Source organism: Homalodisca vitripennis, chromosome X (assembly GCF_021130785.1).
Source record: "Homalodisca vitripennis isolate AUS2020 chromosome X, UT_GWSS_2.1, whole genome shotgun sequence".
NCBI classification, from domain to species: domain Eukaryota; kingdom Metazoa; phylum Arthropoda; class Insecta; order Hemiptera; family Cicadellidae; genus Homalodisca; species Homalodisca vitripennis.
Genome location: NC_060215.1, coordinates 37,603,764 through 37,616,953, shown reverse-complemented (window position 1 = coordinate 37,616,953; position 13,190 = coordinate 37,603,764). Strand labels below are relative to the sequence as shown.

Below are 13,190 nucleotides of genomic sequence, written 5' to 3'. Positions count from 1 at the left end.
TGAAGATAAATGTTATTGTAATAGAAGTTGTAGGAAAAACAGCTGGAAGATAATTTGATGGCGTGGGTAATTCTATAAAATGTATGAAGATATACAAAATATGAATTACAAATCAACGCTAGAACCTATGATGACTACAATAGAACTCACCACCATCATGTCTTCTGAACCTCTCCCCATTTCGTATCCTTTCATTGAAAGAACGTTCAGCATTTCCTGCAAAACATTGAGATTTAATAATACTGAATATATAGTGTACATATGTCAATTTAGAAAATCCAAATTATATTAAGAGATAGATAAATCGCTTGCAGCAGAGCTGTTAAAATAACTAAATTCATATCACACACTCAAATTTATACAATAAATAATAAGTCAAAGGACAAAATTAATTGCTTCTTTGAATTAATAATACCTAATATATTTGGTGTCACCATGTATAAAAAAAGGTATTATAGGAAATCTTACAATTTCGGATCACATAGATTATACCTTTGTGAATAGAATATACATTATACATCATCTTAAATCCGATTTAGTTTCACAAGTGATTCATAAAGACAATTACTAAGATTCCATCTGTCTATATCATCTCGAGTAGTCTGAGATTTAGATTTTACTTAATAATACTAAATTGATACATTTCTTGTACTTATTCAAGTATAGATTTACATTGAATTTTCATGGATATACCTCTTTCATCAAAATACTGTATTACCATATTGAGAGAGACCATAAGTATTTTGTCCAATCGTTTGGTATTTGATCATATCGTGATCTACCATGCGACATCGGGTTACGCATTTTGCTTATGCCGACATCTTCAGTATCTTATCAACAGGTTTGTTATTTGATCATATCGTGATCATCCATGCGAAATCGTGTTAAGTGTTTTGTTTATGCCGACATCTTCAGTATCTTATCAACAGGTTTGTTCTTTGATCATATCGTGTTCGTTCATGTGACATCGAGTTACGTGTTTTGCTTACAAATCGAGGGCCAAGGCCTTATTAATTATAGAAATTTAAAATAATATGTCACGGAAGAATCAAGGTTATTGCAATACACATATGTCTGAGAAGTTGAAGTTTAATTTGTAATGAAACAGATTTCTCTGGTAGTAAAAACCATAATGCAAAACATGCCGTGAAACTATCCTCAAATTTTAAAATCAGGTGGGTCAACTCCCGGATGAAATTAAGCTCCTGGAAGTAGCTTATGAAGAGTGAAGTTGAGATACACGTTTTTATTCATTTTTTTTATTTTTCTTTGTTCTCTTAGGACAAGAAGCTTATAAATTGCACCTACTCCTATAAGGACTTTTGCTTTGCTTCTGGAGTGACAGGATGTTCAGGATGAATAAGGTTCGGGGAGGGGAACTTCCTATCGAGATCCACGAGGAAAGTAAATTCTTATCCCGTTGAAGAAGGGGATGCCAGCTCTGAACCAGCCTCTCTAGTCAAAGCAGGCAAGGGGGTGTCACACCCTTGTTGAGGCTAGCAAGAACCTCTGAGGTTAGGGAACGAACCCCACCAACTCCAACAGTCATCTCCCGTAGTAGACTAAACCTATCGAATTGCCCTTGTACTAGAATCTCGACATTTGTGGTTAGTGATGAGCCGCTCCTGGACATCCATAAGGTTACCAGGGTTGAGATACACGTTACTTTGCTTGAAAGATGCGGATGATGAGTTGTTTTTAATGCGAATTGAAATTACTGAGATAAATAAACGCGGTATGTGTTTTGTATATTTTTCCAATCATAAAAATAATTTATTTCTTTGTATACTTGTACGCTCAATTTAAGTGAAAGTTGTGGATCATTATTGTTTATTAACAACATAAAATTGTTTATTTTCCCGTCGTAAAGTGAGACGAAGCGTTGACCTCCCTGTTACCGAGAGAATGGAACGAGTGAAGCTCCTCGTCCGCCGCACAGCTCAGTTCCCACGCACCTCTTTCAGCACATTACGCAAGCGAACAAGATACACTCCTGCAGTCTCACAGACGCAGGCTGTTTCCTTGTGCAGGACGTTACGTGGCCGATGCTGCTTCATGTTTATCGAAGCCAGTTTATGGCATCACGTCCTCGAGTCCAGGAAGTGACTAGATGTTTAACCCATATAATCATACGTACAATAAATCAACATACGGTTGGATACGGCATGCTTATGAAAATATTGTTACTGAAAGTAACTGAAGCTTTTTGGGCAAGAAACTTCCCTCGGGTTCAAGCCAACAACAATTCAGTGGTTTTACGTTTTTTTGAGGGTCTGATTGAAGTAATATTTAAATCGGACAAGCGAAAGGCCATTACTGTCCGACCCGGCCTTTCTAAGGTCATCAAATTAATATAATCTAAATAAAATTCGTGATCTAGTCTGTAGAAACTTCTTGTACCTGGACAAACTGGAACTGAATGTTAATTGTTGTTAACAAAGAATAAGAAATCTCCACACTGGTCGGAAAATTGTGTTTAGAGATAAAACAAACAACAGCATTTAACGTCTATGGTATAAAAAGCAAAGCTATTTCAGTATCCAGCTAACAAAATACTTACCGTTAAATTACCTTCATCCTTGCCGGGAAAGACTGTTGAATTTTTGACCTGTTCTGACCAAGATATTAATTTTTGATTAAGATAGGAAAATTCGAAATTACAGTTTAAAGTTTTCTTCTGAGGTCCTGATGGTGCAAAGTATGCTCTAGATCGAGTAGTGAAAGTAATAATAAATAAGACCTAGAATTACCAAAATATTTATGTTCTTATCCTCTCCAACATTAAACAACTATATTTTTTTAAGGGACGTATTGATATTCAGATCTTTGCTGGATGGACATCATTGATCTAACTACCAACCTTCCCTTTCCGTGAGGATTCGCCTCTAAATCAGTCTTTTTATACATACGAGTACAAGCAGAATTGCAATACCTGGAATAACACCAATTAAGATGATTGTGTGGTATAAAAAACGTAAATGAAGTATCTTATTCTAAATACTAATCTGCAGTTAATTCCAGGAAACTTATTTAGTAAATGTTTCGATTACGTATTAAATTAGTGCATTAGTTAGATATTAACTTTGTAAATATTAAAAAGTATGTCTTATATTATTACTGTAGTTGCAAGTAAAAACAACATTTGTACAGAAAATATTTTCTTGGATAAACACACAGTGTTTATTGTGAGAAGAAACGAGTTTACATGTGAACACTTAAGAAAATTAAAATATATTTCGCTACCGTTTATATCGTTGTGTGCGACTGAATTGTAAACAATGGCTTAATCTCTGTGTGAGTACATAAGCCACTTGCGAGCCTCGTTCAGCATCATAATTCGAGAAACGGCTCTGAATTAATGGCGGCGCAAATCCGAACCGCAGACACAGGCCGTGCTATTAGATTACCGCTATTCCAAGTTGCAACGTGATTTTCTTGAATTTGAATCCCAGGCATCCGGCGCTAAAGGTCACGCTCCAAGTCCCAGTGGGCAGCGGATATCGAGTCCATATTGTTATCGATGAACTCTTTAATCACCTACCGCTTTGATTCGTTTGTGAAACAACGGGAAGAATTATATTTAACAGTGGAACACTGTTGTTGTTTGTTTTTCGAATGCTTACATCTGTATGCCATTTATTAATGCCTGCAATTTTTATTGAGTTAAGCGTGCTATATATCAGCGGCACTATTTTATATACCATGAAAACATAAACATACGGCATGAATTTATTCTCCGTGTTAATAACATTGGAAGTGTTATGTAAATCGAAAATGCCATTCTAGGTCAATATGCATATACTTTTAAAGATTTGTCCTGATAGAGTATAACGCCGCTAACCACACTGCTTAAGCTTTATTCATTACAGAATCTCGGCTGCTATAATAAGATCAATACTGAACCTTGAAACGGCCGCCATTCTGTATAGGATTAACGTTGTAGGAATCACTCTATCAGAAAATAGAGCACATTCAGTATTTAAGGCATCGAATTTCGTAAAAGTATTGAAAATTTGAATGTAGAATTTCGGTAAAAAAAAGAATATTTGGGTGTTTATTGATATTTTACGCACTCTTTATATATACGAACAGTCAATAAAATCAAAACATGTTTAAAAGTATACTATTTATTATCTCCGTCAGGTGGCAAAACCTACAGCTTTATGTTAAACATACAGGAAAAGTAAGAAATCAGATAAAACAGCACGATTCCACCCACATTGAGTATAACTATACAAACCACCATTGCGACGTTTACATAAAAAGCATAACTTTTGAAGTCTTAGCTATGTATATTATTCTACTGACTTACCCGCATATTTCATTTGCGTGTTTGGAGTTTTACACAAATTTTAAAAACCACAATCTTTTTAAATCATCCTCAGTAAAAAATTACACACAATTACATAAAAAATGAAGAACATTTATAGAGATTTGAATGAACTATGAATGTTGGAATTTGGCATTGCCACTTATTTCCTGTAATAGCAATGCATTTTGTAAAGGTCTAATAAATATATGTGTGTAATAATAGGTGTAATAAATAGGTGTCTCCCACAAGAGTAATTTAAATGTACTTATTTTGCTGTGTAATTCATGTCTTAATTTAGATTGACGAGTTCATTTTGTTTGGGGTTAATGTAGTGGTTTTGTTAGGGAAAATATTTTTCTCTTTAAACACATGTCTCTTTAAGATACTATTTTCCTGTAAACAGAAAAATTAAAACAAACTTGCAATCCGGCATGAAAAGTAGCTTGTAATGTATCGGGAGTGGTATATTTTTTTATTTTTGTATGATCTAATGAAATTATATTTTGTATATAATTGAAGAAAATGTTTTTTATACATTTTTTCCTTAAGATCATTAATTTTGTTTATAAATCAAAATATGTCCCAATGAAGTCATCACTCATCTACATACTATACGAGTTTCACATTTTTATCTGCAGCCGTATTTATATGGGCCTGTTTACAAAATAGAAACTCCTATTATTCCTTGGAGTGATCACAAGAAAAACTCTCTTATACTTTCCTATATTCAGGGAATTTATCTAAGAGGGCTATGGATTTAATTCAAAGCATATTTCATCAACCAAAACTCGATTGAAACACCTTTAAACACAGATCAGCATAGAGAGTGGCCGGAAGGGGCATCGCAATATAAACTCAAGCTCGTAAATGTCGGATCCTGTGACGTTTTGTGTCAGGAAGGCGATCGTTCTCGCCGTATGTGTCACATTATCCTAGTGATGAAGGGTGATTGATAAGCATGTCGGGTGGGGAATATAATAGTTACAGATTTCGATTATTTTGGAATAAAATGCTGCATTGTATATATAGTGGCTGGCGTTGCCATGCCGCCAGTGTCCAGCGAACGCGAGTGCAGAACCTCCTGGCCTCAATCCAGACATTCTCGCCCCAAGGTCAGACAGACCTGCTGATCCAATTTGTCTCTGGCCCGGCGGGCGGTGCGGCGCGGCAGCTCTCGACTGATGCCTCATCTCGACAAAATAACAATTTATAAAACATCTGTGTCAGGCACTTTGTTATTCATAGATCTCCTTGTAGGCCATCCTTTATTGGATGTGAAGAGTTACTAACTACCTTAAAAACTACTGTATTTATTAAGTCCAGTCTTCATTTACTAAGTTTAAATTTCACAACTTGAGCACAAGAATATTAAACCATCTAGAACAGGGCCTGCATCGTAAATGTTCCAAACTTTAAACCAGTGCAACCTTTAAGAACCTCTTTTGTTTAAGAGTGAACCTTTTGAAGTCGGATTTGCGGCATTGTACTCTCTACTAATAAATACCTGTAATTTGATATATTACTCGACCTATGCTCTCATTTAAGATTTTTTTCTGACTCCTTAGGGACTATCCCCCTGACATGATAAAAAATACTAGTAACTTCAAAAATTATATTTATAGATGCAGAAATGATGTAACAAGTTTAATTGCTTAACCTGTAATCGTTCGGAGAGTATCAAGCCCGTGCGGGATTCTTTTTAACACCTTGTGTATTCCCTACTACTCCTATCTCCTGAGTTCCTAAGGAAAACTCCTAGTTATAATAGTTATGCTAGCCCTGCCTCCTCAAGGAACCTTGACAGTTGCAAGGAGTCAAGACAGGGTAGCCCCTCCTCTTCAACTGGATGTCAGCCTACAATTTTAGTTATCCATTCTATCAGAAGGGGGTTTCCTGTCCATCCTGACAGGATCTGCAGACACCGTCCTCATTCAAACAAAACTTCCAAGATGTTCAGTGAGCTGCAATGCCTTGTAAGGATGTCTGTTAAAACTTTTGTCTGTCGAAACTTGATAAGCTTCTCACTTAGCTCGCCTCTGGTTGAAGTTTCCGAATTGTTCTTTGCTTTGTCTTAGTTCCGGATTTCTGTTTCAAAAGTTTCTTTTTTAGTCATCTTCTCTTTCCTGAATTTTCCTTTAAAGAATGCTGTTTACAACCCAACCATCGTTCACTTAACGTGATACCGAATTACTTATAATATATCCTCTATCAAAATGATGATTTAAAACCATCCAAAAATGCTATTGCTGGAATGTTCACTAGCAAGCCATACCGAAAGGTAGTCTATCGTGTTTCGAAGTATTTCGCAATGCATATGAGCGGAAGAAGGTGATGATCTATTGTTCATATCTTGCCAAACACCGCGGACACTGGACCGCCTTGGTACGAAACAATGAGGTAACAATGCCCGCACGTCCCGCATACAGCCTTGCAGTGCCGTTATCTTGTGTAAGACACAACAATTCCTCAACATTTGCATACACAATCACTTTCCGCCCAATGCAATTCATTGCAATATCAGTTGGCCTCCTATAGTATTTTCGAATCGATATTGTTTTCTTGAATTTTTCTTTTATTACTTAAATAAAATTCAAACCTCAAGTTAACACTGTCTTCCGTCAAAATCTCTTGCACCTTTTAGAAACCTGTTTTATTTTGTAAATAAAATTTTGCCACATTGTAATTATAGTTTTAGGAATAACATGGGGTATGTTTTTATATCGCCTCATTCATTAAATATCGCTTTTGATTAACCCATCATTCTTTCATGACATTCGTGGGCAGGTATCCCTACGAAATGTTTTATTGGTCCATTATCGTTATGGAGATACGTTGTTGGACTGGAATGGGGCTCTGGAAAAGTGCCAGTTACATTTGAGTGGTTACACGAGAATAATTAAAGGAATCTTCAAGATATTACATAAAGTGTGGTATTCAAAGTATTGCATTGCTTAATTTAGACTGGTCAACATACCAGAAAAAAAATCGCATCGAAAAAAATCGAAAAAATTACAGATTTGCCAATAATTTGGACTTTTGTTGTCATTTATAGAAAACATTAATTGAGGTAATTTTTCAAAAAGAAAAAATACTTTTCAGTACAATGCCTCTCTTCTCAGAATTCCCACGGCTACTTTTAAAATGCTTTAGGGGGTTTTAATGAAAAGTCCCGCCATTTCTTACGAATATTCAATTTTTTAAAGTTATTTATTCCAATCTTACTTCGTTAACAGAAAGAAATTGTAGTCAGTTCTTGTAAATAGTCAATTTATTCCTTGCAGTTGTTTCCTAGTATTAGATAAGTCTGTATTATTACATATTTATAGCTTACAGAGTTAAAAATGTTTACAATTTGCTTAAAACACTGCTAAGGGGCAACGCATGAGATGCTGGAAGCTGGGAGGGGAGAAAAGCAAGGGATAAGGGATATTATTTTTCAGAACACACGGATATCTACTTTTGTGTTGTTTAAACTATTACCGCCTGACTTTTACTTACACTTCAGACTTATTAGATATTAAACGATGGAAATGCACTTAAAGTGCTAACAATAAGACAAATCAAACAATTATCGGGTTTAGAAATCCTCTATATGTCGAGGACTTTATTGAATACTAAGGCTAACAAATTATAATCTACCTTCCTCTTCCTCTACTATGCTTTAATCTAGTTCTTTTAGGATACACAAATATGTTTGCGACGGCGAGCTCCTACCCAACAATTAAACCCAATTAGCTCAGTAAGAGTGACAGGTACGCTCGCAGCTCCGCTATTTCTGAAGCGGATGTCCCCCAAGAGCGCCTCCAGGATCGAACAGACTCTTTGCCGAAGAAAGCAAACGACCTTGACTCGTTAACTTTCAAGAAAGCGGGCGAAATTCCGGCAAAACGCCAAGGACGGAGGGCTTCAGTGAAACGTGTACATGTCTTTTAGCGGGCATCCGTGAGAAACCGTATTGTCGCAGATAGACTAGAAAACGTTCTACTAATGATGGAGAGCACGTTTTAGCAGAAAGGAAATCAAAACTACCATATACTGCACGAAGATTACACGTACGCCGCATATCTGTGCTGTGTTTTCATGCACAAAGGGAGCGCGATTCGATTGGCCGCAAACAAGACGCGGAAGCACAGAAAGCGATTATAAACAAGTAGCAGACAATATGAGTTCACTCTATGATATGCGTAATGCTGCTCCACATGTCAGTATAGTTTTATTAAAATCGTATATGAAAGTAAACATTAGAATATCAGTAATCATTGACCTACTGCATAAGTAAAACTGAATCTGGAGTAAGACTGAAGTCGATTCGGTATGAATGCTTGGCTTGATTCAGCATCATCAGTTATTCACTTAGGATAAGAAGGTGAAACATCTCGTTGCACATTGTTCTTAAAGGGTCTTTGCACTGCTTCCGGAGTAACAGGGTTATCAGAGGGATAAGGTTGGGTGTCGGGGCCACCTCCTGTTGAGATCACTTGAGGAGGGATACCGGGCACTGTCAGTCATGTCACCTTGAAAGAAGAGGAGGCCAGCTCTGTTCCAGGCTCTTGCAGTCTAAGGAGGTGGTTGAGACAGAGGGAGACAATATCCTTTATGTTTAAGTTTGAAAATCTTTCAATAATAAGGGATCTCCATCCACTCCACCATTCATCCTCCACAATACACTTGACCTATTGAACAGCTCTTTTTACCCAAATATCTCGACATTTTTATGTTAGTGATGTGTCTCTCCTGGACATTCATTGGGTTGCCCAAATTTAAGTAACACTTGTTTTTGCTGTACTTAGTATAGATTCTACTAGTAGGTTTAAACCAGTCAGAATTTAACGAGCCTGGTATCCAGTAAGGTATCTCCGCAGGACGCATATGAAGTTTCCTTCGAATAACAAAATTTCAGACACTTCGTGCAGCACCGATGCGAGTACTAGCACACACATGCATGTCCTGGGAATACTAGGGTTCGAGCTGATTAGGAAAGGTGTATAGTTGATTTTATCCAGAAAATAAAATACAATATTATTTTTTTACTGTTAAGTATTTGATAATCGTTGATGATTCAGATAAATGGAACTAACAACTATAATACGCATATTTTATCACATCCTTCAACGGTAATAAATATAGCGTAGTAATAAATTGTTAATAGTTGGATAAATCACGTTGGAAGATGTTACATAAGTGAATGCACGTTTTATATTACATAAAGAATACACGATATTGCGGAAGATGTGGAGAGAGAGAGGGGAATAAAACCGGAAGACGAAGTCTCAGGTTAGGTTAACAATCTCGTGAGAAGTCAGCTGTTTAAAATCAGTTGAATGGAGGTTCTCAGCTGTTAATTGGCGGGAACTACCTATTGCACTCATTATACAAACGCGGCAGCGAGTATAGGTTATTCTTTCGTACAGTCTAATAGAGGTTATTATTCAGTTTGTGGATTATTTACTCGTTGTTGACGGAAGGCACTACAATGAAGCTCTGATGGTTTAATTTTGGAGATTCCCAATTATTACTAGTAGGGCATAACTTAGTTAAGTAGTTTAAATCGGCAGTAGTCTGTTTTGTAGTTCGGACTGTTTGCCTAAGAAATTGTTAATTAAAAATTCTTAGTATCAGAAACCCAAGAGAAATGGCTTAGTGGTTTTCCGTTTCTTCATATTATTCTTGGTTTCAGGGGTTACATGAGAAGGATAAGAGGTATTTTACAGTTCGATACGAGTTAAATGAAAACAATCACCTCCTACAGCAGAAATATACCAATTCCGTCTCATAATGTATTAACACTAAACGAATTTGCCTCCGAATAGTTTTACCTATAATCATAAACGTTTCCGGACAGTTACTATAAAGAAAATGTAATGACAATTATAAAACATTGTAGGAGCTATCCTAAAATACAGCTTCGGTATATTTTAAAGAATTCGTGGCTTGTCATGAGGTTGTTGAGGGAAACATTTAACACAAGAGTAACCTGATAAGGCTAAACCGAGGGTTATACTCATGCGAGCCAAGTTTGTTCTGCTTCCAAGTTGTTTTCTTAGCCTCAGGGCCAGTTATTAAGAGCTAACAACCTCTGCCGGATTTACTGAATAACTCTCTGGATTACCAAGTACCGGAGCATTTTCCTGTTTTGTAGTGTTTCTAAACCAAGCAAATCCTACAGTTCCAATAATTTACTCCCTCCCTGATTATAAAGGTTAGGTGATGAATGTTTTAATTAAAATTGACTTGCAGTTGTCATTATTTTTACTAAAGAAACTTTAATTAGTTTGCTGACTTAGCGTCTATTAAAAAGAGTTTATGATAGATTTAGTGTTCTTTAGCATAAGATGTTTCATTAATCACCTTCCAAGTATTCGCACAGTGATCTAATTTATTCATGGCCTAACGTCCTGGCGGCAAGTGAATAAAAACAAAATAATTGAAACAAAACAAAATATTTGAGTGTATAGTCCAATTGTATCACATAGAATATTAATTAGTATTTAATATATGCTAATTAATTTTATTATAAATATTAATTTATGCATAATAAAGTATAAAATTTATGCATATATAAATAAGATGATGTTTAATCAAATGCGATCTTTCATGACACCTTTTATTTTATAATTCGTAAAGCCATTTTCACTTTAAATGTTTTTGGCAATAAATAGTCAAATACTCACAAATCTTCAAATATAAGGTAATAAAAGTAACTGACAAGTTCCAAACAGTTTTTCGTAAATTGTTTTCGAATTAAAAGCCTTCTTGCCCGGAAATCACGTGCGATGAAAGAACGATTTATAGTATAAGTTTACAAAAATATCACAATACAGAGTTATGCTTTCAACACCTTCAGAAATATCACAATATTCAGTCAAGCGATCAATGCTAGCTTGACTTATTAAAACCCTTCTTGGCCTGAAATAACGACCAACACCAACAAACGATTTATCGTAAAAGTATTCAGAAATATCACAATGTATAGTAAAGTGAACAACACTATCAGAGGTATCACATTAATCAGTCAAACGATCATCGATAGCAGAAATGGCAGATCACTCAACTTTATAATTGAATTTTTTTTTACGGAAGAAACTTTCCAAGCTTCAAGATAAGTTTATTTATTTAAAAAGAAAGCAGGATAGTTGCTGCAGTGGTATTTCCCCAATCGTGGTCGGTTGGATTGAAGGCGTGATATGTGTTTATCTTGTGTGATGATCCCACATGGAGTTCCAGGGCGGTGAGTTATCAAGGACTATCACCTCATGTTTCTGAGCGACGGCCATGGGTTACCTTTCTCCTCATCTCTTCCAATAGCTTTCACTGGCACTCCAGTGGTAAGGTAAAATAACTTTCTTCGGGTGGTTGGTACGCCCTAGTCTTCTTTCTCCGTGTCTGTTAGTCTGGGTGGTAATACATTCAACAAGTGGTGTTTATGTTGCAATTACTGTTTTGAATTATATTTTAATAGGAATATATGTTATCTGAAAAGATCTTTGCAGGCAAGGCTTCGTTTCAATATCTAAGCCATTGTTGTGTTTATTCACAACAAATTGTTGTTAAGCGTATGAAATATTAATCAAATACTGTTATGTAAAGTACTTGGAATCAATAAATAGAAAATTATTTCGAACAAATTTTAAATACAATCGAAACGTGATTTAATCACAATTCAGTGCCTAATCTATCTTATTTGGATCTGTAGGCTATAATATCGTATGGTGTAAGCTATGTTTGGAAAGAAAATTCAATAACACAAAATACCTTATTTCATGAAATATTTCTATATCGATGATAGAAGTGTCGTGACGTATGCTACATTAGTAGTAGAAATATTGTCGATTTTGCCTTGCAGAAATTTCTAAGACAACATTTCTACGTTGGTTCCTAATTGAAAAGGGCATTTAAAGGTCAACCTCGTATTACACTACTAATCTATGTTATTTAATTACTTTACGCACTAATGATTCTGTTGTAACCACGAGATACTTTACTCGTTTATTGTGATGACGTTTATTTCGAAACGTGTTAAGCTGGGTTGAAGACTTTTAATAATTCTAAAGTATTTAAAACCGCTGTTTACAATTTCTTAGCTCTTGCATGTGTGAGGGAATCGCTTAGATGACTTACCAAACTTTGTTTAACACTTAACTCAGGCTTACCTGCTTTGTAGACAGAATTATCTTAAACATTGTTCATATTTTAATTCTATGAGAAATATAAAAAACTTCTTTAGAAAACTTGCTAACGGTTATAAGTTATATGCTATTATTAATATGTAATATAATATTTTTAAAGTATTATGGGCGTCGTCATAAAGAAATAAGCTGATATCAGTTTGATTTGGTGATGTTATAACCTATCAGCTGATATTAAGTTATTTAGTGTAGTGCATCTCGTGTGATGTAGTAATCAGCTGTTTTAAGCTAAAACGATACTCTCGTAAGATTAACACTGAATCTTTGGAAACCATTGAGTGCAGTCCTACACTCTGATGTATTTCAAATCCACAAAAGGCACATCTAAAGTGTAGGAATTCAAATATGTATATAAAATAATAGTTTTGGATACCTAAAATTGCCATAGAAAATTCAAGAAATCCTTTAGACTCATTTGTTATACGTGAACATAAAATTGGCGTTATCGTAGATTCTATTCTCAATTTATAAGAACATGTAGCTTATATAAGATTTTTAATTCTGTATGTTTATGAAAAATAATTAACCAGGAAATGATAATATGCATATTCTACATCTCCAAAAGTTGCGTCACGCTTTCAGCGTAGCGTTATTATTGATTTCACTTCACTTTATTCATTTTATCAGATTAGATTAGGTGAGTCACAATATTTTATAGAAGATGAAGGTTGAGATAATAAAAGAAAAAGCAA

The 13,190-nt window shown here is 35.3% G+C and overlaps 1 protein-coding gene across 1 annotated transcript in view; it reads right to left on the bottom strand.

The window, feature by feature from the left end:
• The window catches only part of LOC124368921, a 185,471-nt gene that overhangs the window by 51,133 nt on the left and 121,148 nt on the right, over positions 1-13,190 (bottom strand). The window contains 1 exon segment of the mRNA XM_046826467.1: positions 151-216. Within this exon segment, the coding sequence (XP_046682423.1) occupies positions 151-216 (66 nt within the window).